The sequence below is a fragment of the Anarrhichthys ocellatus genome, unplaced genomic scaffold (assembly GCF_004355925.1).
Source record: "Anarrhichthys ocellatus isolate YVR2014 unplaced genomic scaffold, GSC_Weel_1.0 scaffold3, whole genome shotgun sequence".
NCBI classification, from domain to species: domain Eukaryota; kingdom Metazoa; phylum Chordata; class Actinopteri; order Perciformes; family Anarhichadidae; genus Anarrhichthys; species Anarrhichthys ocellatus.
The window spans coordinates 6,583,301-6,608,046 of NW_022280033.1; the positions used below are offsets into that span (position 1 = coordinate 6,583,301).

Below are 24,746 nucleotides of genomic sequence, written 5' to 3' on the forward strand. Positions count from 1 at the left end.
GGGGGAAGAGGATAAAACTCCGACTGTACTCCAACTCAAAGGACTTTAACACTCTTTTCCTCCCGACCCCCCCTCTCTCTCCAATAAGCCCTCTTGTGTTTTTTAATTGGCAGAAATTAATCTTTAGGATGTAGATGGTAGATTTACATTCATTAAAAGTCAAGAGAGGAAGCCAGGCTTGATGCTAATCAAATCTGCTTAATTATGCTTAACATGAGTATCTCCAGGGGAAGAGAGAGAGAGAGAGAAGGGGAGAGAGAGATAGCTAACTCGAACTTTTTACTTTTTGCCTTTGATAACTCCTGCTGAGTATGGCCTTTTCCTTGCCAAAGAGAAATGTCACGACTCTCTTTCTCCATCTGTGGAAAATACACGATAAAGCCATCAGTGTTATGCACAGCTCATTCATTCCCACCTTTAAGTGTTTAATATAGTGAGACGTTCAGTTTTAACCTTCCAGGCCGCAGTGCACTGGAACTTTTCAGGCTTGTGGCGTCATCTGATAATAGATTTACCGATATGAACCCAGTTACAAATGGTGACATGAACAAGGGCCTGATGAGTAATAAGTCAGCCTAAAGAACTTACCTGTGATTATAACCTTAGATGGTAGATTTTGTATAATTTTTCATTTTACTTCATCCATCCGCGGTCTGCTAAGCAACCATTTATTTAAGAGAACCCTGTTAGCAGTAGGTTGCAGGATGCCCTGGTGGGAAGTGACTTTGTCTCACAACAGGAAGGTCATAGGTTTAATTCCTTCAGCAGCTATTGTGCTTAAACTCACATGAAATGAAACAATGAACCGATACTTGCTGCAAAATCTCTCCAGTAAGTGAAGTATAAAATTACAGCGTGCCATAACCAGAAGAAGAAAGAAACAATACATAAACTGTGTAATATTAAAGGGGACCTCTACCGAGTTTGTTTACAGGTCTTGCGGACTACTTACCTGGCTGGATTCTTGCAATATCACGAGATCACACAAAAATCCATCTTGTTAGGCATCTAGGCATCTAGTAGCATACTGCATTTGTGTCACAACCACAGTGGTCGGATAGCTTTCAGTGAGGAGATACTGGCAGTTACAGGCGTGGTGTAGGTGTGTGTGACGTTCCTTTGTTCAAAGCAATAACGGCGGCTCCTATAACGAAGCGAGCGTAAATGCTGCAATAACATCAGTTATATTAGACGCTCAAGGCTTTTCTCGAAGGAAGAGATGTTTTAGCTCTTCACCTGACTGGCTTCTGCCGGACTTTGATTGACAGGTGGTTCATCCAATCACCTGCCAAGTATTTTTTTGTGATGTGAAGTGATGTCACTTGAGTCAGCATCGGCTTGGACTGAAGACTACAAGTTTGAAAATGAAAATAATCTGCGGGTGTGGAGTTAGAAAATAAATGAACCCTTTGTAGCTCGCTGTGCATGAGGCTAGCGCAGCGGCTCGGGGCCACATTAGCCGCTACTAGCATAACACACCCAGATCTCAGACTAAACTGTCTGCGATCAAGTTGCATTGAGGGTAACGTAGGCAGCAGGTTTTTACAAGAAAAAAGGATGCATGGAAGAAAAAAAAGATGATATTTCTGCTTCTGCTGCATCGATTATTATCCTTTATTTTAACTGTCCATCGTGAGTTTGAGAATGAGGAGTGCGATGCTAGTTCAAGTACTTTAAGTTTCCCCTCATCAGACTTTGCAATCCTGACCACCTGGGGGAAATTCTCCCTGCACTGAATATTACAGAGTTGATTAATTTTTTATATCTTTGAGTCATATTATTGCCCCAGTAGTGTGTGATTTTTGCCTTGATTCATGTTATTGTATCATTTAGTCTACATTAGCTTGTTGTTTGAATGTTTTTGGATGAAATAGGTGACCTGTGTTTGCCGTTTTTGTAGGGCCTATGTTTTGAGCTCAGGTAGACTTACTGATTAAATGAAACATTCCCTGGACCAATGTGCTTGCCAGAGATATGAATCTGGTTTCAGACTCCTTTTCCTCAGCATTTTAACTGTCTGAGACAAATACACACAGCCTCCTTTCAGAAACTAAATCTAGCTACAGTTTTCCTGTTCATATTTATCTTGCCGTAGTGCCATCATGAGCCAAAGAGACGGAGATAATACTCATGTTGTGTTGCTGTTTGAAAGCCAAGCTCTGGTCCTTTCCACATGTCTGTTTTGGCCAGTGAGCAGCAGAAGCATGAGGGAAATGTGTAGGTGGTTAGATCAGCCGATGAAGTGTAAATACCACTCAATCTGTTCTCATTAGAGGAGTAAAAACATACGAATCACTTCGCCTCTATTAAAAATGCCCCAGGGTCCTGGTTAAGTGTGCGTATGCGAGTGTGTGTGTGAGAGAAGGAGGGGATGACAGAATGATGTTTTGGCATTTGTGTCTGCAGAGGGGATCTGAAATGCCACCACCATCAACGCTGCTTAATTCTCAGAAACACACTCTTAATCTGAACAGACAATCCGTTCCGACAGCCACTGTTATGGTTCAAATCAACTTGGAGTGAAGGGTGTGTGTGTGTGTGTGTGTGTGTGTGTGTGTGTGTGCGTGGTCTTGTGAGTGAGAGTGTACGTCATTGTGTTTTGGTATGTGATTAGGTGTCTGTGTGTGCGCTCATCTCCGAATGTGTGTGTATGACCAAGATATCACACATCCATTCCACATTCTCCTCTGATAATGTGGATTGATTATGGATATGATAATGAGAGGCCGGCACGGCGTCGCGACCTTCACAAGGTCTAATTGAAACAAGCGTTGGTCCTCCGAAGCACTTATCAAGTCACACAGCACATCATTAATCACGGAGAATACAAGCTGTCACTGCAACACACATGCACACACACATACACACATTCTCTATTTTGCTGTTTTTCTAACATACACGCACACATGCTCTGTCCCGTCTCCTCTCTCTTTCTCTTAAACACACACACACACACACACACACACACACATACACACAATGCAAGCTGTCACTACAATATGCCTGGCATTGTCTTCTTTTAAGGAGAGTGGACAGCTAGTCCACCCTCCATCTCTATTTTCTACAAGAAAAGTTGAAGAACAAACAGGCTGTTGCAGTTAAACCTTTTAAAAAAAAAAAAAGGAAGAACAAAAAAAACAAGAGAGGGAATGTTAAAACAATTCAACAAACACGGACAGCTGTTCACTTCACCCAAACTCGCCTGAAATTGAATTAACTTGAGTTGTTTTACTACCTGCTTTTATTGGAAGACAATTTAACAACCAAATGTGATTCCAATGTCTGATTAAGGCAGCATATGGTGCCTACCTGTTAAACACAACGTGCTCAACATCAGCTTAACGCCTCAGTGAGCCACTCGAATAAACTAATAAGCTCAATATCATATTAGTCATTACATAGTCCAACACACAAAATTCCAATCTGATAAAAAGGTGGTTTCATTATCATCATAAGGAAAACACAAGGGAGTTTGCACGCGCTACGTCGATGCCATCACCAACTTTGTTAATTGTTATTCAATTAACTGCTTTTGTTAATGAAACCAATTAATACTTTCAAACAAGCAGGGAGATATATGATTATTATGCATCTATGCAGGAGACAGCTAATTACAACTGTAAATCAATCAATTCTACATTAATCAGCTTGGAAAATGTCCAAAAATAACAAAGTCACGAAAAGACTTTGGAAGTTTTTTTTATTATTTTTAACATATTTTGATTGCCATGCCATTATCCTGTCTAATGATTGTTAACGATCCTTTAAAGAGTTTATGATCCAATTTCCTTGCTGTGAATTTAATTGGGACCTAAATAGTATAATCCTACGGTGTTTAAGTGCGGCCTGTATGTGATCAAGGGTGGTGCATTGGAGGAAGATCTAACAAGGTCACAGAGCTCCTCTTGGGGAAAAAGCAGTCAGTGAAGCCTCACAGTGCTGAAGGATGAGGGTTCGATATACAGACCTATATAAAGTATGATCTCTGTACACTGATCTACGGTGTCAATAATTGGATTTCAGAGGATTTAGAAAATACCGCCATCCATTTAGTTAGTTATGTAATTTATTGTCAGCCATTAGAAGTAAAAGTCCAGCCTTCAAAATTGTAATTGTAAGAAATGAAATCGGCATGGTCTGTTGAAGATGTTAAACTTAAGCCGCTGTGGAGCTACAATTCCACTCATTCTACACACCGTGGTTAAATCTAGTGTATCACAATGCATCATATTTTATATGCATATTATAGTCTTTTGAACTATTTAAGCAGCAAAATAACTACAGCTGTCGGATAAAAGTAGTGGAGTTAACAATACTATATACCCCAAATTATATTAAAGTACTATATATAATGGAGTAGAAGCATAAAGTGGCATACAATAAAAATACTTAAGTAAAGGACAAGTACCTGATACATGAGTAAATATTATGTGTCATACAAATTCCCAGCCCACATGGATTTATTAAACACCAAAAATACCTTGTCAACAATGAAACATCTGACAGCCAAGATAATAACTTCTTAGATATTTTGTCTCAACAATTGAAAAAGTTCCTGTCCTAAAACACCACTCAAGTTATTTCTTTGTACATCTAACCAGACAAACTCATCAGTAATAAAGTCTTAAAACTTAATATTCTAGCCATGATATTATCATATAATTTGCAATGAAATGGACATAACAAACAAAGCCTTTTCCCTGCAGGGAGACCATTAGACCTACCTGTTTATTGCTAAAGGTAATTAGTAACCTAAATATAACTGTGCACATAGAGATCTTTGACTTTTGCTTAAACTCTCCTTCTACTCTACACTGTAGTTGTTTTCATGAGACACTGTGTTTGTAATTTAGTTTCGTACAAACATCAACAGACCATCTTTCCTTATGCATAAGAAACTTCTAATCAGTCCAGTCTAATTATTTTTGTAATATCCATTGTGCACACCTCAACCGTAATCTTTCACTTTTAAATGAGACTGCCCTCATTTATCAGAAAAATAATCCTCTGCCTGGATAATTATCAGACATACAAACATAAACACCTTTAGAAGTTCAGATGTGAGGACCTGCTTTCGTTGATACAGTCATGTGACCTGACCAGTGGCCTAGTTGAACACCTCTTAGATGTTTATGCATATATGGACGCTAATCTCTCAGGCAGGACTATGGGATTTGAGAATATTTTGTTTTATAGAGATCAAAGTATCTGGCTGGGATCAGGAGAAACCCTTCAAACACATCAAACAGAAAGCAATGAATCCTGAATCTCACGCACACAGTAGCCAATCAAGCCATGCATAACTCTTTGTAATAGAAAAGGATCCTCGATGTGGGTCTCCCTCCGTCAACATCTCCTGCAGCTCGCCCCCCCATGGAGGCCAGAGGTTGTTTAGGCTCAACGAGCGATCAAGGAGAGCCACTGCGCCGTATCTGTATGCCTCTCATACTTGGCTAACACGATGCTGGTATTGAGGAACACAGAGATACTGTGTTAAGAGATCAAAGCAGCGGTACAGAGATTTAGACTCACGGCCTGTCAGTCAAGATGGCGAGACAAAGCAGAGGAAGACAGAACTGCTTACACACACTCGTGCACTCTCCTGCTCGCTCGCTGGCTTTCTCTGTGGTGTGCCTGTGAGGGGTGAGGCGTGACTGTCAGATGGCTTGGGGGCTACTCATTTGTAGACATCTACAGCGCTGCATGAACACCTAAACTCTCACACACACAGGAGGGACACACACACACACATTCAAAAGCTACTGATTCGAGCCCTTTCGGATGAGAGGTCGCTTCTAGCCTGTATATTGGCCTGTGGAGGAATGTTTTGTGCTCTCAGCATTTTCCCTCGTCTCGAAGATGAATAGAGCTATTTCACAGACGGTGGAGAAACAAAACAATGCTCTGTGTGGTGAGACACATGATGTAGGGGCTTCATTTCTGCTTGATCAAAGACACGTTTTTTTTGTAAAGTTTGCAATAAATCTCAAATTATTTTTTTGTGTGTGTGTTGATAGACATTAAGGGGGTAAGATTTAAGATCAACAGGACATCCTGCTGTAAAGAATGACCCTTGTTCATGTCTTTTGTACATTTTGATGTGATCACCCCTGCATGCGCCGTGTTTGTATCTTTTTCCCTTTCACCTAGTGTGACAGGAAAGATCATTTCCTTTGCACAATCCTTCAGAAAATTTCAAGTCCCATTTGAAAGCCATTAAGAATTACATCACTGGGGAAAAATGCTTTGTTGTTCTACAATGGGATCAAGGCCGCATAGGAAAAAAGACATCACGTTAAATAAGGAAACTATTATTTGAAAAGTACCCGATGAAGTCTCAGTATTTCACTGCTCTCAGACATCAGGGAAACTGTGAGAGTGGAAACACAGAATTAAAACATAACGCCTAATAAACACCTATGTCTCAGATAAGAATAAGAATGACACAACACCACCTTGTGGTCATTGACAGCAACATTTTAATTTAGACTTTGAGCCATCATTGATGCTTAATTGAGCAGACAATGGAAATATCAAAAGGTTTAAGTCAAAAAATGCATTATGCATACACAAAATTAAAATACAATTTATAGCAAATGATATTTCACAACATCATTAAAAAAAATTCTCATGAAAAGTGCAACACAAGTTGACTATCAGAAATTGAAAGTATGCTCTTAAATTGAGGCAGGATGTCAATGCTAAAACCATTCTGATCTTCCACTTTATAAATGGCCGGAGGAGAAACTTGCAAGCAAATATGAGGCAGAATGGCCGAGCATGCCCTAATGTCGGGAGAAGATTTGTGTTTAGGAAGAGGACCGAGGTTGATACCTCCACACAACAACTCAAGACACAAGTCAAAGCACAGAGGACACAGTGCCGACACACAGGCATATCTGATTGGCTGGAGAGCCCGTCGTAGGTACAGATCCAGGAATGGGGCTTGATCCCATTAGAGTTCAAACTGAGACGATCGGGCTGCATCTTCAGTTAGTGCAGTTTTCAGGAGCCTGAAAGAGAAAACAAATACAAAAGTGGCAGTGATGCATCACCATGATAAATTATGAGATCACTGTGAAGCATGTTACTGAGGTTAGTAAACAGGACTGGGACTTAACCCTCCTTTACAGTCCACAACAGTTTCTCTTCAACAGTGTTAGTTAGTTTATGTTATTGTTATTAAACTAAAGTGAGCTCTTTGGGAGCCTGTTTCTGTACCTTGAGGGTTTCAGAAGCTTTACGCAGCTCTTTGATGACTGCAGACAAAGCTTCTGGGTTGATGCCTTGCTCACACAGCCTCACACATATCGACAGAGACTCCATGTCCAAACCTGTGTTCAGCAACCTGGAGATCTCGAGGAGCACTGTTGGAGGAAGAAGGCGTCACGTTGAGTTACCAAAACATTATTGAGGTTCATTTTCTAGTCACAATACAACATTGGACAGCTTCACGTCCTATGCAATTTGTTAGCAATACGATTGCAAGCAAGCTAGGGGTTAGCAAAAACACTATTTTTTACAAATACACAAACCACTGCATGCTCATTGATGTAAAATATATATTTAACGCTACCGTCCATGGTCTCCCGGACTGCGTTTAGATTTGCGCTTGCTGCACTTGCCATAGTGTACCGTTAGTCTAAATAACGTTAGTCTTAATTACGTTAGTAAACGCTTGCTAGCAGGTGGCTAACTAATACAACTTGAAGTATCTTACGCGATACAATATTATGTTTTTTAAATAGCTAAACCAGACGTTAAACGTGTCGCATTCATTTTAGATACGACCTCCCAAATAATTGAAAAGCACTGTCATTAAGGGACTGCATTAGCAGCTAGTTAGCTACCGTGCCTGCTAAGCTAACACACGAAACTGTCGGCGGAAGTGACGTGACATGTCTTCGTTGATTGGTTGCCAAGAACTTCCTGCAATGTTTCTATTGGCTAGTGGGCCTTATGGGGGAAATTGAAATAAACGTTGGTTTGAACTCTCTCCCTGACGATTGTTTGCCGACTACTCAATGCATTTAGCTGGGTGTTCAAAGTCCTGGCTCATTTAACAGTTAGTTGTAAGTATCAATGGTGTATGTTTATTTATCGTTAGCCAATTTTAATATGTACCTTTTATGTTTCAGTAAAGTGGTGTGTTACGAAAGAGGACAGAGTTAAAGCTAGCTAATTGCTTCCTCTGAAGCTAACAGGGGAAGTAATGTAACTTAAAGAACGTTGACTTACCAAAAGCTGTCGTTTGAGTGGACTGTGCCTTTGTCAATTGTTTGTCTGAAATGTCCTTTTCCTTCATGCAGACCGGGAATATTTGACCTAAGATGGGGGACTGTGTCGAGCTAACGTTACAGATCACTCCGGAGACTCCAGGCAGGCCTTCAATAAGAAACCCGTTTGAAAGTCCCAATGACTACCACCACCTCCGTGAACCCCTGGTGCCAAGCCCCTCTGTCTTTAAGTCCAAGCCTTGTAAAACGGTCAGTTTGAACACCTCACACCCATCCCCTCAAATATTTAGACCTACTACTATGTGGCCTTACTGCAAATATCTAAGTCCTGTCATATGTCCACATGTTGTTTTGCTCTACTCACTTCCTCCTCTGTTTCTCCCTCAGACTCCACCCAAGTTTAACTGGTCTATTGATGAGATGTCCAGTCTTATCCCAGTGCACATAGACCCAGAGGACATCCAGCGGCAGTCTTTTTACCTCAGCCAGACGAGGTATGTTGTGAAACACCGTAGTGACAGTAGGTATCAAGGACGCCATTGTGAGTAAAAGTCATATCCTGGTGTGTTAAATGCAAATTGTGTCGAATGTGTTCTCCACCCATCTAGGATGGATTCTGACATTGAGGAAAAGCGACAGAATGCTATTGAGCAGGTATGAGATTCTTATCAAAGCAAATCACATTGGATAGATGAGTTAATATATTCACAATTTATTGATTCATTTTGTAAATGATGTAAATTGTCTGTCTCCCAATAAAGTTTTTCACCAAAGGAGCCATTGTGCCCTCGCCCTGGGCAGCACCAGAAGCTCGTAAAGGCCCACAGATGTACACGAAAAGTAAGTTCATCTGATTGTTATTTCACTTTTAACGACTAAAGTCTTTTCTAGTCCCATTGTCATCCCTTTTGTTTGCCTTTATTTTGGTTTTGTATGTTATTTAAGCATTTCTTGTTCATGTTTCTGTATTGTGCACTTGTAGGTAAGTCTGCAATGATTGCAGAGGAGCCAGAAAGAGTCTCAGGTTGGTGTTATCTTTGAGAGGGTTTTGACATCACTTTCTACAAATAGTGTTCAATCGTCTACACCATCTTCTTACTTGTTTTTGATTCATTTCTATAATGTTTCTTTTACAGTTGCTTGTCAGACAACTCTTTCATTACCCTTGGCTTTCGATTTGGAGAAAGTACTGGGTAAGCCTTAAATAAACATCCGTACAATAAATTCAGAGAGTATTTTACTGTCAAGTCACTGTCTTTTTCTACCCTCTCCTCAGGGGATTATTACCGCTGCGATGAAGCCTGCGATGCTGTGCAGGAGAGTCTTAGTTCCTCCTCCTTGAGACGGAAACTCTTCCTCGATGGCCGGGGCACTTATAGCGGCTCCGACAGCTCCAGCCCACCAAGCCCAGAGAGAAGCCACATCACGGAGGAGAGGCTTTCTCGCCACCGAGGAGAGGGATCCTTAGGACGGGTCGCAGGTTCTGAGGGAGACGCTGTCTTTTTCTCCCCTTTGTCCTGCGGCGTGTCGGCTCTGACTCCCTCTACGGTGAGTGGAGATGTGTAGGGATGCAAATGATGATTATTCCCAGAATCCACATTCTGTTTATTGCCTAATCTATTCAGCACGTGAGTAACTAACCTTTTAGCTAAAAGTGCTTTTTAGCAAGGAGTTAATGTCTTTTTTCCCTTATATTTGGATCAAATTGTTTAGTAAATGAACACTTTGCATTGTCTTTACTATAGGGTCAGTTCTCGTCCAGTCCCATCCAGCACGGCTGCCTCCGGGACTGCAGCCTCGGCAGCATCCCCAGTCCTCTGTTCCCTGATAAGTCGTCTCACGCTGGCCTCGCCTCGCCCACAGTTTCGCCTATTGTTGCACATGCAGCACGCACACCCATATGCTCAGGTAGACTATATGTTTTGTCACGCATACGGAATAAGGAAGAATTGTTTCAAGTTTATTGTTTCTCTTCAAACGGAATCTAACTCTCTGTTCTTTCTTTAGCTGAGAGGAAGCTGCCGAGCAATTTTACTCCACTGGGTGTTCCCCTGGACAAAAATGTCACTCCTTGCAACGTGAGTCCATTTGTCGAGGGTTGCTCACCCATCCGTAGCTGCTCCCCGCACCAGCTGCATTGCCACAACGAGTCCCAGCACAACGCCAGACCGAAGCCCCGGCCCAGAGTCCGCTGCTGGGCCTCTCCACCCCTCATCTCCCCGATCCTCAACCCGCAGCTTCAAGACAATCAGGAGGCTGAGCATCAATTCCCCTTCCTCTCTCCATCTTCCTCCTCCTGTTCCTCCTCTTCTCTCCCCCTTATGGAGCTAGATCCAACTTCGCCGCTGGCCCGCGACGCACACCTCGCTGACGCTGAGAGAGTTAGCTTGGATCCTATGGAACCCGTGAACATGGAGGAGGGCAGGGAGGCCGAGACGGAAGGGAGGTTGGAGGATGAAGAGGAGGAAGGTGCGGGGCTTTCGGCACAGCTGACCAGCTCTCGTATGGGCAATGTGTCGGCAACAGAAAGCTCTCGTATGTTTGCGTCTCTTCTGGCAGAGGGAAGCAGCATACGCTACGATTCTAGCATGCAGGTTCGTGTGAGCAGAACTCAGTTGCTTTGTTCTTTTCTTTGTTTTACGATTATATTTAAGTTCTTATTTGTCTTTTCATGTTGAGATGTTTGTCTGCTTCTCGGGTGCATTCAGGTGGACAGCGGTTACAACACTACCTCAGCAGGCACTGCCAGCCTTATAGACGGCCTCGGCTCTGACTGTCACAGCAAAGAGTCCTTCAGTTCAAACCTGGCAGAAGAAGCCTTGCAACTGACTCGACACACTAAAATAAAGGTAAGTTAACCCTTTACACACAGACTGATGGATACGTGAGTTTGTGTCTTTAGAGCTAATGCAGTATCAGCACTTATTTAAAACACAATCCTGAAATTGTCATGCAGACTTCACAAACATTTTTTTTTTTTAATTCATTTTTCATTTTACTTTTCATGTCACTAACAATAAGATTCTCATTTTCCAGGTATTTTATCCTCACCACTAAGCCATCTGATCGATGCATTTTAAAGGGACGCCTCTTCCACTGGAAGCTTAAGATGATTCATTTGTAACCAAATGCAACAAAGTTTACACTGTTTTGAAGCGTTTATGTTGCATTGATTTGGTTAGGGGGGATTGGTGTCTGTTTGAACTGAGGGGTTTCTCAACTGGTTATTAATATTTTTAAGGTTTAAAGTTCACGTTGTCATACTATAGTGTTTCATCACAGGCTGGAAGGGAGAATACTAACCCATAGCCCCTCTTAATCCCAGTGTAAGACACTGATAAGCAATTATTATAAGTCAACAGTTCTTATGGACCGAGTACTGATTACTGGTGTGATAAAGGGGAAGAGAAAAAAAGTATTTCTGTATTAAATTTGCACAATGGTAATCTCCTTGAATGCTGTATTGACGCTGAAGTCATCATTTCATTTTTATTCGTCGCTGACACGATCAACCTGATAACTTGACTTTCAGATGACATCAGATTTGTACTGTATTTATCTTTTTATAAAACAGTTTATCATGATTTCTCTTTTTTTATGATTTTATTGTTAATACAGATTGCTTGTGGATCTTATTTGGATTGTTATATTTATTCCTGAATAATGCCACTAGCCAATGAAAAGCTGATTGAGCCATTTGTCTTTAAAAAAAAAAAATATATATATAGAAGACATTGTTTTTGAGTTGGTAGTTTCTACAATGTATTCTGTGTATCCTGACCTAATGGTTACATCACTGTGGTAAGCAAACAGGACTGGACCACGGATACTCTACTTGCATTGCTCGGGGCCAGGAGCCAGATAATAAACAAACTTTGATATTTCACAGATAAAATGAATAAACATTACAAATCCATCCCTGGCTCTTTTTTTAAATTAGTCTATTTTGATGCTTTTTTATGGACTCTGGCAACTTGTGTACATTACAGAATGAAATCCATTTATTTACACGTTGAATTAGAAGATCACCTGGCACCCGATCACATGCCGTAAATTTTGTACCGCTGTGGACAATAACGACTTGTCTCCATTATGAACCAGAAGATTTAATCACACTGGGCTTACATAACACAAACTATTAGGTAAAAACAATAACACTTTATTGCTTGTAACTACATTGTTGACAAGTTCCACTGTTCTATGTACCAACAAGTGTCTCGCATCATATAAAAAGAGCAGAGCGGTGCAGCTTCACACGGGTTGATTCATTAAAATGGGCACCGTTGCTCAAAATATAACAGTTTACAGAGTCAACGTATATAGACTTTTGCAACTTCTTGATCTGGTGGTTCGGGTGAATTGCTGCTCTGCTTTCTGCGTCAGTGGTCCAGCTTTGGTTTCTTGGCCGGTGGTTCAACATCTGGGGCTGGAACACTCACACCGGAGATCTGAAATAAAGAAAATTAACTTAAAAGGCTGCTAGTTTTGAGTAAATTCTCAACAAACTGAAAACAACATGTTGACCTTCCTCAAGAGACAAATCTCTTTGGCTAAAATGAAAGATGTACAGGTAGCCATAACTGTGTACCACTGGTCGTTAGTCAGTCCTTACCACAGGCTCAATCAGAGACATGCGGATCTTCTGGTGCTGAATGTTGGAGGCGTCCAGGCTGATGGTGACCTTCACCCTGTCAAATATGTGGAAGGTGTGCTGCTCTACTTTCAGAGTGGGACCCTAAAAACATTTATAGAAGAGATCTTTAAAGCACAGCATCCTCTGATAGTTTTAGTTTAACAGTGTTGATCTAACCAGCTATAAAAAAAAAAAAAAAAAACTAAAAACTTTATACCTCTTCATCAAAATACAGGTTTGGGCCCGCCTTGTCTTTGGCATCAAAGAAGACCGTTCCTTCCAGGCCAAACTTTGGGATGAGTACGATGATTGCGTTCTTCCTCACGAACAGAACAAATCCCTCTTCGTTCAGAATGCCTCGGCTCTTGAAGAACAACTGGAAAAAGATCATTTGCATTATAAGCATGACTTTATGGTGAATGATGCAGTATGGTGAGAGGTCTGTTGGATTCCAAAGGCTCATTGGGTCATAAACGAACAGCTAATTCTTTATCACGATGGTTCTGGCATAGATTATAAATAAGAGGCGCACTGATTGGTTTGTGGACTACGGCTTTGAAGTCACGAGTTTGGCACTTTGGCCGTCACCATCTTGGTTTTTTGCAACCAGAAGTGACAGGAGAGGGTGGAGCTGAGTACAACCGAACGCTGAAGAAGACATTTTGTTTACCTGTGTGTGGAAGGCCACAGATGCCCTCTGTGCGTACTGTGACATTTTGTGTCTGTAATTGAGGTTGATGGAGAGCGCTGACTGCTTTTGTTTATCCATCAAGTCTGGGTAGGTGCTGTCTGCTGCTATGGCCACTGCCAGCAGGCGGTGAACTATAATATCTGCGTACCTGTGCAAAGGAGCAGATGAAGAGGAGGTAGAGGTTCAGATAGAGAGAAAAGGGGAAAAATATGGAAGACATAAGGAAGTTAGTAAGAACTGTGCTGCTGTAGTGTCTCAGTTGTGCACGTCTTTGTTATACATCTCGTTAAGATGTGAAGAATATCTGTTTTCGTACCTCCGAATAGGGGACGTGAAGTGTGTATAAATGGCTGAAGCAAGGCCATAGTGGTGGAAATCGCTGTCCATGCCAGAACAAAAATAGACAGCCTGCATCATGCAGCGAGTGGCCAAGATGCGCAGCAGCGTGTTAAAGTACGGGAAGCCGTCCACTCTGGCCACGTCAAGGGAGTCAGCCAGGGCTTTCGCCGAATCCGTGTGGATCTCCACATCCTGGAGAGAAAAGGTCACACAGGGTTGACAGGAATCAGGTTTAAATTATATTCACATACACATTTTGGATATATGAATATACTGCCAATTGATGGACAACATCCTCCATTCATAACAAGGCAAACTGATGAAATTAGCTCAAGCTCAGACAAGCATGAAGCTTAAAACGACAAGAAGACATTTTCTGCATGGCCATCCATCTCCGCTCACCTTGGACTTTGCAGCTTTGAGCAAGATGTCGTAGTTCGATGGAGGCGGAGCTGGATGTTTCCTCAGCATAGCACAGTCTGGAAATTCATCGTAAATCTTCCGGGCAACTGAAATATTGGCCAGCAACATGAACTCCTCGACCATAGAGTTCGTCTCCCTAATAAACAAGAGATAAGCATATGTCCAAAACACACAGCGGGACAAACATTGAAATTAAGTTTTGTGGAGAAAAGGGTTATATATAAAAAAGGATTCTGCAGAAAGCTCCTTTTTGAAGTCACCTACATGAGTTCTTTGGTCTGGAGGTCAATGGGATCGTGGGTTTCACTGTCGATGTGGAATCGGACCTCTAAGGATGACAGTGTCAGCGCCCTGAAAGAGATCAAATGTGACATAGAACACTCTTCCTGTTGAATACAGCCAGTGCTTTTGATTTCTATTTTAAGTTGTTAATAACATTTCCTGGCCAAAGCCTTAGAATGCATCCTCCTTCATTCTGTAAATCTATTCTTCAGCCTCCATCACTCCTAACTTCCAGTCCTTACCCTTTCTCTATCCTCTTCCTCTTGAGGACTTTGGCGAGTTTGTTGAGACCTCGCAGGCTCTTGGTGATGTCATCATTCTTGGCGGAGTCATCAATCATCATCTGGGCCTCAGCATAGGTCAAAGACGCCTGTAAGACAAGGGAACAGACATTAACAAAACCCACACCTGAAAACATCTTGGTGGTAGTATCACAGTGCATTTAAATTCACACATCAACTGCAAAAGCATTGAGTGCATTTCATCGTACATCGTGTGTTGGTACTCTACCTTGGATTTAATGACACTTTTTGTGAACCGGGTCTTGATAATTTCAGCCTTGTGGTTCATCTCCCAGATACATGAGAAAGCCAGCCTGGTAAGAAAAAATTGAATCAGAGACAAACATTTTAACAGCGAAACAGTCATCGGTTTATTCACTGAAAGAGCGCTGATGATATTTATTATGATGAGAGTGTTAGTGTATGTTAGTGTCTCCTCACCTTTCCACATTGGAGCGTAGAGAACAAAGATTGGAGCTGAGCAGCTCAGGAACCATATCTATCCTCTGATGGACACACAATATAAATTGTTTTAGTTTTCAAAATATGTTTTTACGAATCAATCAAATTCTAAAATCAACTATCTAGTGGTAAACGGTAAGCTTATTGGTTAGCATGAAATATCCAAATTTTCAATACAACCGCCCTGATTTTATTAAATAAATCTAATAAACTTTCAATACTAAGTGTGTTTGGCATCGTCACAGGGCATATACTGTATTTAGATATAAAAAAAGATGAATGGAATAGTGAAAAGAGACATTTGTGTGATTAAGCTGTAATCGGGCCCACGATGGTGGAGCAAAAATCAAACAGCTGAAAACATGGCAACGGTGTCAAATAGTTTTACTACATTGTAAACAGGTTCGCTGCTCCCAAACAAGAAGGCGGATGTTGGTAGTGACCTTCAAATTCTGATATTGTGAAAACACTCGGATGCAAGTGTGTCTGTGTGTGCGTTTCCTTACTTTGCCACACAAGTAGACAGTGGTGCCACGGCTCGCAGCCTCTTTGTCCATAGCGTTGCCAGGTCTGATGAAGTGACTGACATCAGCGATGTGGACGCCCACCTACAAAACAAAGCAATAAAATACTTTAGGCCCATATGAAATACAAACACAGATGTTTTTTTTCCTACTTCATAATGTATGTGTCCAGTATGTGCACCTCAAGGTTTCCATTGTCCAGCTCTCTACAGTGCAGGGCGTCATCTATGTCTGTACATCCAGGAGGATCCACACTGCACACCGTCAGAGGCCTCAGGTCCTCTCTCCTACCCATGTCCTGTTCCACAAACATCAACATTAATATATACACAGACCGAAACACATGTTCCTTCAAATCATAGGGCGATAAATGATGTGGCCAGAATAATGCGGAGTGTATCTCATTACCTCTGGTGTGATGGCCCACGGCATCTTGGGAAGGAAACTGAGCACAGCCTGAGAGAAGGCCTGGTGGGGGACGTCGTGCTCCAGCAGCAGCACCTCCTGCTCTGTGTCCTTATCCCCTGCATTTCCCAGACTGCGCACAAAGTGGCCCTAACAAAGAAGAAAGGACTGATTTATCTCCATGGACTGACTTGGTGTTTTTGTGCATATTATTACATGCCTTGCTAGAGAAGTGCAGCTTTATATAAATATAATATAATAAAACCTAAACAATTACATTTTCTGTCAAACTTTGGCAAGTGAAGAGGGAGGATAACTAAGATTCGACAGTCCGAAGAGGTTCCAACTCACATTGGGATATCTGGAGTGTTTGGGCCAGCCGTCGATGGCCACCATGATCCTCTGGCCTGCCAGCGTGGATGCCTGGCGCGTTTCAATGCGAATGCGCGGGATACGCCGGTCTGCCGGGGTGAAGAGATGTCGGGTTGACTGTAAGAAAAAAAGGAAAGAAAAGAGATGGTTGGCTGAGGATAGGACAGGGAAATGCTTAACAGTTTCTACAGTATTCAGAGATTCATGAACAGCTTCAAATTTTCAAAACAAGCAAGAAATAAACTGTGTATGACATACGGTGTTATAGAGAAGTCGAGACTTACCTCTTTGATTTGGGAGAGATTGAGCATGCCACAGAATGGCCTCCAGTTCCTTTTGATGATTCCCACTATTTGGCCGGTGGGCTTCCTGGCTGCTTCAGCTGCTGCGGATATCCTCAACTGCTCAAACACACAGGAACACAAAGGTTATTAAGACACTGCAACTACAAAAGTCACATTGGGGTTGTCATTCAATTAGTCTCTTTTTGTGTAGCACCGCACCCTGATACCAAACTCACTGATTTCTCCTCGTCCTCCTCTTTGTCCTCCTCATTATCGTCCTTTGCTGCGCCTTCGTCCTGCAGCACGACTGAGGAGGGCGCCACCCACTGACTGCGCGGCAACAGCTGCACAGCAACCAGATCTTGGTACACTGCTCTGTTGAGGTTCTGAAGACCTTGGATGAGAACCTGGCAGCAAGACGAAGGAACAGTACGGAGCTTTAAACGTTTGCATGCTTTCCCATTTTGTTTTTACAGTCAATTAACTTGTAGTTATTCCGCTAAATGGAAAACCACGACATGACAAATTGTCACTAAAACCCAGTAGATGTCTGAGAAATTCTTACATTTCCAGATTTTGGATAATTGTTCAGACAAACATTGTACATTTACAGATGAATGCACGCTCACACACACACACACACCTCTGTGCTGTCTTCCCCCTCTCCCTGAACAAAGACTGTGGCCTCCAGATAGTTGTCCCTGCTGGCCCTAAAGGTGCCCTGGAGGAAAGTGCCGCTCTTGATTCCTGCTTGGATCCTGGACAGGGGGAGGTGCTCTGGGAATAACACCTTACTGCTAGTGATATCATGCTAAGAGAGGAAAGAAAAATAAATGAATGCAAGGAGAAGAGCACAGAGAAAGGGCAGGGGCGTAAACGGGGGGGTACAGATACAAATCACGCATCCCGAAATAGCTTTTAGAGTTTACCTTGTCATCATTGGACAAAGCCAGACGATCCACAAGCTCAGGGTTCCCTAACAGACTCTTGATGTACTCTTCAACTGCAACGTAAGAGAATAAATACTTGTGACGAAGCTGATGCCATTTGAAAGCATACTAGAATACAATAGGAAATAGTGAGGAGGCATGTGTGGTTGTTCATTCAGAGTGACCGTTAACCCCTTTGTAAGTTGTGGTAGAATTTACAACAAGCTGTCTTCTTGATATGCAGCGTGTTTGGAAACCGATGTGAAAGAAATTACTGCTATTCCCCGTCATATTTTCTTTCCCCCCGAAGAAAGAGCGCTTACATCTGTATACCAGCAAGCCGCTCTCCTCGGCCTTCTGCTTGTTCCCTTGATCGTTGGTGAGGAGGACCACCTTGAGTCCGTCTGCTTCGGACTCGGCCTTCTTCAGGTGCTGGCCGTACCATTTTGCAGCCACGCGGATTGCGCGGTCGTTACTGTCATTGGCGCTCTCACCGGGTTCACGTTCAATGAATGTCTCTCTGGAAGAATAGAGAGTATTGGGAAGAATGTGTAAGGTTGACAAAAGTCATACTTTTCACAAGCAAATGTATATCACAGGGGAGTTCTAATAAGGAGATCTTAATGTGAGGGGGAATGTACTTTTCCCCTGATTACTTTTACATATCACTATTGTGCAATTAAGATGTCGTGATGCAGTAAAAAGGTTCGTGGTGCCTTTGTACCTGTGGTGTTCGTTGGTAAAGGTGTAGAAGTGTTTCTCTTTCTCATGTATGATGTCCTTCAGGCGCTTATAGACTGGTGCACTGCGGTGGCGAACCTCCTGCAGCACAGTCTGAAGGATTATCACATTACGAATCACGGGGTCTTCCAACACGTCAATCTGCAGGACACAGACATTGTAAACACAAGGGGGAAGAGTCTCAGAGCTGTCCAGAATCAGGTGCAAAGGTTGTATGGGTGTCAACAAAAAAATTGATATAAAAATGGCCAAGAATCAAGGAAACCCCCATACCCTACATTTATATTAGACCTCCCTGCAGCTATGTCAACATACTGATAGTGTAGTCATGTAAAGACACACAAAGAAGATTATATAGATGTATTAACATATTAGAAGCACAATAACCATAAGATGAGATGATAAAGTTTGTATTATCACAACACATGGGAGCCACCAACTCGGGCTACAAGTCCGTGTGGACATTTTTTTTTACCTGGTGCAGCACAACATTAGTGTCAGGAATCACATAATGTGGATAAGAGCACAGGTTGCTCTCAATGGAAGCGTCTGTCTGCAGCACCGCGGACTCCTGTTTGCATTCAGCGCAAATTTCGCTTCCGCACCAAATATCATCTCTCAGGTAGTGCTCGCGCACAATCTTCATCACCCCACCAGCCCGAGTCTTCTTCACGAAGGTTTTAGATTTCAACATGATGACGATTAACTCCTCAAGAGATGAAATTCCGATGTTTTTCTCCTACCATTTGGTGACAAGCAGGGAGTTAGCTGCCCATGTGTAAAATAACTCAGTGGGCCGACGAAACCTTCCCAGAGTTTTGACAAACACGTGAAGTTTGATTTCAGGTGGTGATATCAATCGTAAATGTTACTATATATTAAGAAACCATGTAAGAAAATAATACATAACTTATGCCTCAATACATAACGTGATTTAACGTTTTTTTATGTAAAATAATTTAAAAATCGGTGTTCAACGTTAGTTTTGGTTGGCCATCCAATACTTGTTCAATGAAAACAAAGCAGAAGAAGGCAGAAGAGGGACCGGTTGTCCGAGTTCACAGCTCCCCCTATGTTGTAGGAGGAAGTACTGCATGCTCTGTGCATAGAAATGAACTACAGACAAGTGGACGTTCGTTGTAGTGCATGTTCATTACCGCAGGGGGCGCTGTAGTCAACGTCACTTGTCACCATCGTAGTCGAGCTGTTGGCGGTACACAGGCGGCCCAGAGCGGGACCCTTAAAAACAAAAACACCTCACCGTGTGCTCTTGTCAGCTCCGGGGTATCACTTTAACGTTAAATTAGGCGTTTATATCTAATTTTCTTGAGTATGAGGACAATCTTTTGTAATAGCACGCAATCTCCGCTCCAGTAACTCGCTAAAAAGAGGACCAAAACAACAGAAAATGCCTCCCAAGAAGCAACAGCTGAGGCCGACAGCAGCCAACGTCTCCAGCTCCCTGGACCTAGAGTCGGAGGACGTCAGCCTAGAAACAACGGTGCCCACCACCGAGGATGTCTCCTCGTCCGACGAGCAGCGGGACGGCTCCCAGAAGGTGACCCGCCAGCTGATCGAGAGGAAGGAGCTGCTGCACAACGTCCAGCTGCTCAAAATTGAGCTCTCTCAGAAAACCCTGATCATAGACAACATGAAGGCCGACAACATGTCCAAGGTAGAAGGAAAGGAAAGCTGCACAGTGTTTATGTGGATATGTGGGCGTGACTTATCACAAGTTTGTCCCCAGTAACTGCCATTTCCAAAAGGATCTTTGTTGCAGTAATAGTCTTGTGATTGTGTCCGTGCATTGTGTTTTATATGTCAGACTGAGGAGCTGGAGGAGAGGCTGAATGATGCTCTACATCAGAAACAAGTTTTGGCCCTGAGACTGGACAGCCAGCTGAAACTTACTCAAGAGGAGAACAGGTGAGGACATGGTTGATGGTGGTGATGGACAGTGAAATCCAGGCAGATATACTCTAATGTGATCTCTCTTTCTCTCTCTCTCTCTCTTTACTATATATCTAGCCATACAGTAGGGTTGTGTGTCTTGAGACACAATTAACAAACACATTATTGACTTCCAAGTAAACTCTGATTAAGATCACACACACTGAGGCAGTTAAGATGAAATATGAAAACTTGATCCCATCAATCGGCCGGTAAGCACAAATGTAAACTGTGCTGACAGAGATTGTCATCACCAGGAAGCAGCAGGCTCTGCGTAAGCAAGAGATGGAGGCCATCCTGCTGAGGCAGCAGCAGCTGGAGGAGACCAACCGGCAGCTGTGTGAAAAGGCTGGAGAGCTGCGGAGGTCTCTCAGGGACCTGGACGTCTCTCAGGACCGGTACCAGGAGCTCCGCGACCTCCCTGACGACAAGATCTCCATACAGGAGTACGTAGCTGTAAGTATATGGGGGGGGCGCTCTCCCTAGTCTTTACACCAACTTGTCGGACCAGAGAGACACGTTATGATAGAGGGCATGATGAAGCTGACATGGCGACCTTTTCTCTCTGTGGTTAGATGCGTTTCTACGAGGTGGTGACTCCTCTGCGGTCTCACCTGGCTGAGCTCGGTGTGAAGAGAGACAGTTTGACTGATGACCTGAATACACACAGAACCCAAATGAAGTCGCTGATGGAGGTACAGCACACTTGCACTACACGACACCTCTATGTTGCATTTTCACATCTTTCTGTATGAGGTCACTTGTTTTGAAGCCAAGCACATTGCGCATTGTTGTATTCTGTATGTTTTATCACCATTTTTTGTTTATGTCCATTTCACCTCATGTCAAAATCATAGACTGTGTACACTGTAAAGTTCAACTAAACATAACTTTGAGTTGGTGAGCACAAATTTAAGCCCACAATACCAATCAGCTGCATTTTTTGCATTGTGCAAACGCTCCAGAACAAACACATTTTAAACACACAACCACTCCTTCAGGCATTGAGTCACATATTTAGAAAGCATAGGCATGTAGAATGCAGAAAAGGTCAAGAGGTTCAGTTACCTTTTAACCTAAATGTGAAAACGTGGAAGACACAAAAGCCACCTGAAATATGTTCTGTTAATGCTAGACGTGTCGGTTACAAAATGTTCATTTTCACAGCCTGCAGTGTTTAGAATGAGAGTGGTGTGATGAACCAAAAAAAATGCCATCAAGTCAGCAGGCACCCTCTAGGCATAAATGACACGTTGATGAGATAATGACCCAACATGCTGAAAGCAGGGTAGGAATCTGGCAAAAAAAACAAACACATCACATCCAGCAGGTAAATTACCCATCAGCTCAAGATGACTCCACAAAAAGGTTGTGATGTTCACAACATGAATGTGCTATTAGAAAATCGGCAGGGACTGTACGACACTGTCACGGCAGCATGGGGCGAGATGCTTGTGGAAATTTTCTTGACGGGTATTCTTGCTGAATTCCTACCTGGAAAAAATGTAGGCCGATCAAAATGTGGAGTGTTCAGGAGGTATAATGACCTATTATGCTTATTGCATAGTATAACTAATTACGTGAATACTTGTCTTTGTACCCACAGAGCTACGAGGAGGAGCGCCGGCTACGTACCGAGCTGGAGTTGAGGAGCCAGAGATTGACACTAGAACTGGCCGATACCAAACAGCTGATCCAAGAAGGAGATTATCGCCGGGACAATTACCCTGCCATCAAACGGTGCGTGTGTGTGTGTGTGATGAGGACGAGGGTTCTGCTGTTGCAAGTTCGAATGCATGTTAACCTTTCACACTGTGGTTTATAGTGAGTGTGACAGCTTTGAGGCAGAACTAAAGGACTTAAAGAGAAGATATGAGACACTAGACGTGACTCACACAGCAGTGACCAGAGAAAGGAACACGCTCAGCAAAGAGGTGCTTCACGCACACCTACACCGATAATTTCTCTCCATAACTCTCACTGAAGTCTCTTTGAGTGTACTTTATTCTGTAATAGTTCATTTATTTTCCTCCAGGTGGCAACGTCGCAGCAGTCAGTGACTCTCCTGCAGAAGGACAAGGAGTATCTACACAGGCAGAACATGGAGCTCAGTGTCCGCTGTGCACATGGAGAAGACCGCCTGGAGAGGCTGCAGGTTCGTACAGTTGATCAGCCCGGAGGCTCGGCTAATACAACAGATGTTCAGTAACAGGAAGGAGTCTTCTAACGTGCTCTCACTTCTTGATTCTGTGGTCTAGGTGCAATTAGAAGACACTAAGAAGGCGAGGGAGGACGCCTACGAAAAATATGTGGCATCCAGGTTAGACTCGGCTGTTTTCACACCAGCAGCCAATATTCTAGTGTTTTTAATGTGGAGACCTAAGATGTTCCAATCCTTTTTTACAGAGACCGCTATAAGTCAGAGTACGAGACCAAGTTGAGAGAGGAGCTGGAGAACATCCGGCTGAAAACCAGTCACGAGATAGACAATCTGCAGAGAACCTCCAGGGAGATGTACGAGAGGGAGAACAGGTATCTTTTTTTATTATATATAACTCTGAATGTTAGTAAAAACATATCAGGGACGCTATTCAAACTTGAGGAAGTTGCACATTTTGTTAACATTATCTAGCTAATGAAACAAGGCCTGTGTTGTGTATCTAAAAACTAGTAATTTCGTGACAGTCTTTCCTAAAAAATCAAGTGCAGATGCTGTCTGTTATATTATTGCAGGAAGCTTCATTCTTATTTATTAAATGTGAGCATTGTGTTGGGGAAGAGATGAATTGTGCTCACACCAGCAATAGTGAAGACGATGTCTTTGTTTTCAACCGCTCATCTAGTATACAATACAGCATCAGTCAGCAACTGAAACAGTGAATATGCAAACATTTAATAAGAGGAAGAGCTGTGAGCACAGGTACTTCCCAGTAGCATCAAAATAAAAGGAAATAGCAACATGACTTCAAAAGAATAAAAGCTTTTTTAATTATCTACTGTTGTGTTTGTGTTATTGACCAGGAACCTGCGTGAGGCCAGAGACAATGCAGTGCTGGAGAAGGACAGAGAGGTGTCTTCTGAGAGAGACACTCAGTCCAGATATGACCAACTGCTGGAACAGTGAGTTTTTACCCTAAGATTTAATACAGCTGTCCATACAGTTTGTATTGTAGTGTGTTGATGTATATCGACCGACAGGTACTTTTCATTTTTCGTTTTTAGTCTTTCTTTTTCTGCTTTTCTTTTATGACTACAACTCAAACAGTGAAGTTTGAAGTGTCAGTTAAAAAGTTGGTTCACCAGATTTACAAGAAAAAACACATTTTCTCACTCACTTCTCGTGTTATCTAGCCATGCAGATGAATTGTATTTGTTTATTATAAAGGTAATTCTATTCACCTTCTTTATCTATGGGACAAAGGCAGAAAACAAAAACCTGGTCAAATAAAACCAAACCTATACCTTTAAACCACTAGAAGGAGAACGGTTGGAGCGTGTAAACAATAAATAATATAGTAGAGTCTGCTTTATGACTAACATACAGTTCACCTCACAAAATACTCCTGTTCTACTTCTCAGTGTTCACCATTTCTCTGATCTTCAGCAGCTACCTGCAGACCCGGCGCCTCTTTTAGACACTCAAGTGAATAAATAATTAAGACAAGATGTCACGAGTTCAACCGCTCCGTTGGCCGGAGTGGAAGTCAAACAGAAGTCAAACAGTACGACTGCTGCCTTTTAAATGTAGGTCACTGGAAACGCTATACATCAAGGACGGAACTTCACCTGAGGGCAACTGTTACACTGATAGACAGTTTCGTACATTTCTTGTAAACAGTGTGAATTTGAAGTATGGCGTCACATGGTTAAACCACATCATTTCCTCATCCTTGTAGTGTGGCATCTCTAAGCAGGATCTATAAAGCAGGCATCATAGTGACCTAGCTCTAAATGTATCTATTGCTGTACCATGAGCTTACATTCAGCATGAGCTTCCTCTGTATTTTCCTGCAAGCCGTGAGCTTGTTGTTGCTCCGATGCTGATGTGTGAGCCAGCGCCAGTCTGTCATTAGTGCGTGTTGTGGGAGCTGCAGGAGTTTTGGTGGCTGTGGTTCACCGTCTCTTACTAAAGATCACATGAACGCTTTGCTGTGTGTGTGTGTGTGTGTGTGTGTGTGTGTGTGTGTGTGTGT

The 24,746-nt window shown here is 42.5% G+C and overlaps 4 protein-coding genes across 4 annotated transcripts in view; 2 read left to right on the forward strand and 2 right to left on the reverse strand.

The window, feature by feature from the left end:
• Positions 1–5,933: 5,933 nt before the first annotated feature.
• mzt1 (mitotic spindle organizing protein 1) lies at positions 5,934–7,888 on the reverse strand. Its single transcript, XM_031840522.1, has 3 exons — positions 7,577–7,888; positions 7,222–7,367; positions 5,934–7,013 (listed from the first exon to the last, which is right to left on the reverse strand). Exons 1-3 carry the CDS (start codon positions 7,626–7,628, stop codon positions 6,990–6,992), a joined length of 222 nt encoding a protein of 73 aa, XP_031696382.1. The 5' UTR covers positions 7,629–7,888; the 3' UTR covers positions 5,934–6,989.
• A 72-nt stretch (positions 7,889–7,960) lies between these two features.
• On the forward strand, positions 7,961–12,153 carry bora (bora aurora kinase A activator). Its single transcript, XM_031840511.1, has 12 exons — positions 7,961–8,072; positions 8,310–8,486; positions 8,625–8,731; positions 8,846–8,891; positions 8,999–9,077; positions 9,220–9,261; positions 9,374–9,430; positions 9,514–9,785; positions 9,983–10,145; positions 10,245–10,831; positions 10,946–11,086; positions 11,274–12,153. Exons 2-12 carry the CDS (start codon positions 8,331–8,333, stop codon positions 11,292–11,294), a joined length of 1,671 nt encoding a protein of 556 aa, XP_031696371.1. The 5' UTR covers positions 7,961–8,072; positions 8,310–8,330; the 3' UTR covers positions 11,295–12,153.
• Positions 11,609–19,387, reverse strand: dis3 (DIS3 exosome endoribonuclease and 3'-5' exoribonuclease). The gene is made up of 21 exons (XM_031840499.1): positions 19,079–19,387; positions 18,587–18,744; positions 18,186–18,382; positions 17,863–17,936; positions 17,577–17,744; positions 17,170–17,340; positions 16,934–17,050; positions 16,629–16,766; positions 16,281–16,427; positions 16,054–16,170; positions 15,855–15,956; positions 15,328–15,392; positions 15,116–15,200; positions 14,848–14,975; positions 14,588–14,674; positions 14,303–14,459; positions 13,878–14,092; positions 13,541–13,709; positions 13,088–13,246; positions 12,850–12,972; positions 11,609–12,685 (listed from the first exon to the last, which is right to left on the reverse strand). Exons 1-21 carry the CDS (start codon positions 19,295–19,297, stop codon positions 12,617–12,619), a joined length of 2,865 nt encoding a protein of 954 aa, XP_031696359.1. The 5' UTR covers positions 19,298–19,387; the 3' UTR covers positions 11,609–12,616.
• A 414-nt stretch (positions 19,388–19,801) lies between these two features.
• Positions 19,802–24,746, forward strand: part of pibf1 (progesterone immunomodulatory binding factor 1) — a 16,578-nt gene continuing 11,633 nt past the window's right edge. The window contains exons 1-10 of the mRNA XM_031878396.1: positions 19,802–20,278; positions 20,429–20,529; positions 20,811–21,009; positions 21,129–21,248; positions 22,160–22,293; positions 22,379–22,487; positions 22,589–22,708; positions 22,812–22,873; positions 22,960–23,085; positions 23,575–23,673. Of these exons, the coding sequence (XP_031734256.1) occupies positions 20,012–20,278; positions 20,429–20,529; positions 20,811–21,009; positions 21,129–21,248; positions 22,160–22,293; positions 22,379–22,487; positions 22,589–22,708; positions 22,812–22,873; positions 22,960–23,085; positions 23,575–23,673 (1,337 nt within the window). The 5' untranslated portion in view covers positions 19,802–20,011. The remainder of the gene's footprint in view (positions 20,279–20,428; positions 20,530–20,810; positions 21,010–21,128; positions 21,249–22,159; positions 22,294–22,378; positions 22,488–22,588; positions 22,709–22,811; positions 22,874–22,959; positions 23,086–23,574; positions 23,674–24,746) is intronic.

What these genes read in the sequence shown, in the direction of transcription:
- mzt1 (XM_031840522.1), bottom strand. Translation starts at nt 7,628, where the DNA reads ATGGCAAGTGCAGCAAGCGCAAATCTAAACGCAGTCCGGGAGACCATG. An exon ending in AGTCCGGGAGACCATGGACG is followed by an intron (nt 7,368 to 7,576) that starts GTAGCGTTAAAT and finishes TTCCTCCAACAG; the next exon opens with TGCTCCTCGAGATCTCCAGG. An exon ending in AAGCTTCTGAAACCCTCAAG is followed by an intron (nt 7,014 to 7,221) that starts GTACAGAAACAG and finishes TTTCTCTTTCAG; the next exon opens with GCTCCTGAAAACTGCACTAA.
- bora (XM_031840511.1), top strand. Translation starts at nt 8,331, where the DNA reads ATGGGGGACTGTGTCGAGCTAACGTTACAGATCACTCCGGAGACTCCA. An exon ending in CGATTTGGAGAAAGTACTGG is followed by an intron (nt 9,431 to 9,513) that starts GTAAGCCTTAAA and finishes CCCTCTCCTCAG; the next exon opens with GGGATTATTACCGCTGCGAT. An exon ending in ACGCACACCCATATGCTCAG is followed by an intron (nt 10,146 to 10,244) that starts GTAGACTATATG and finishes TTCTTTCTTTAG; the next exon opens with CTGAGAGGAAGCTGCCGAGC.
- dis3 (XM_031840499.1), bottom strand. Translation starts at nt 19,297, where the DNA reads ATGTTGAAATCTAAAACCTTCGTGAAGAAGACTCGGGCTGGTGGGGTG. An exon ending in TTCACGTCCCCTATTCGGAG is followed by an intron (nt 13,710 to 13,877) that starts GTACGAAAACAG and finishes TCCTTTGCACAG; the next exon opens with GTACGCAGATATTATAGTTC. An exon ending in ACCTGTATTTTGATGAAGAG is followed by an intron (nt 12,973 to 13,087) that starts GTATAAAGTTTT and finishes AAATGTTTTTAG; the next exon opens with GGTCCCACTCTGAAAGTAGA.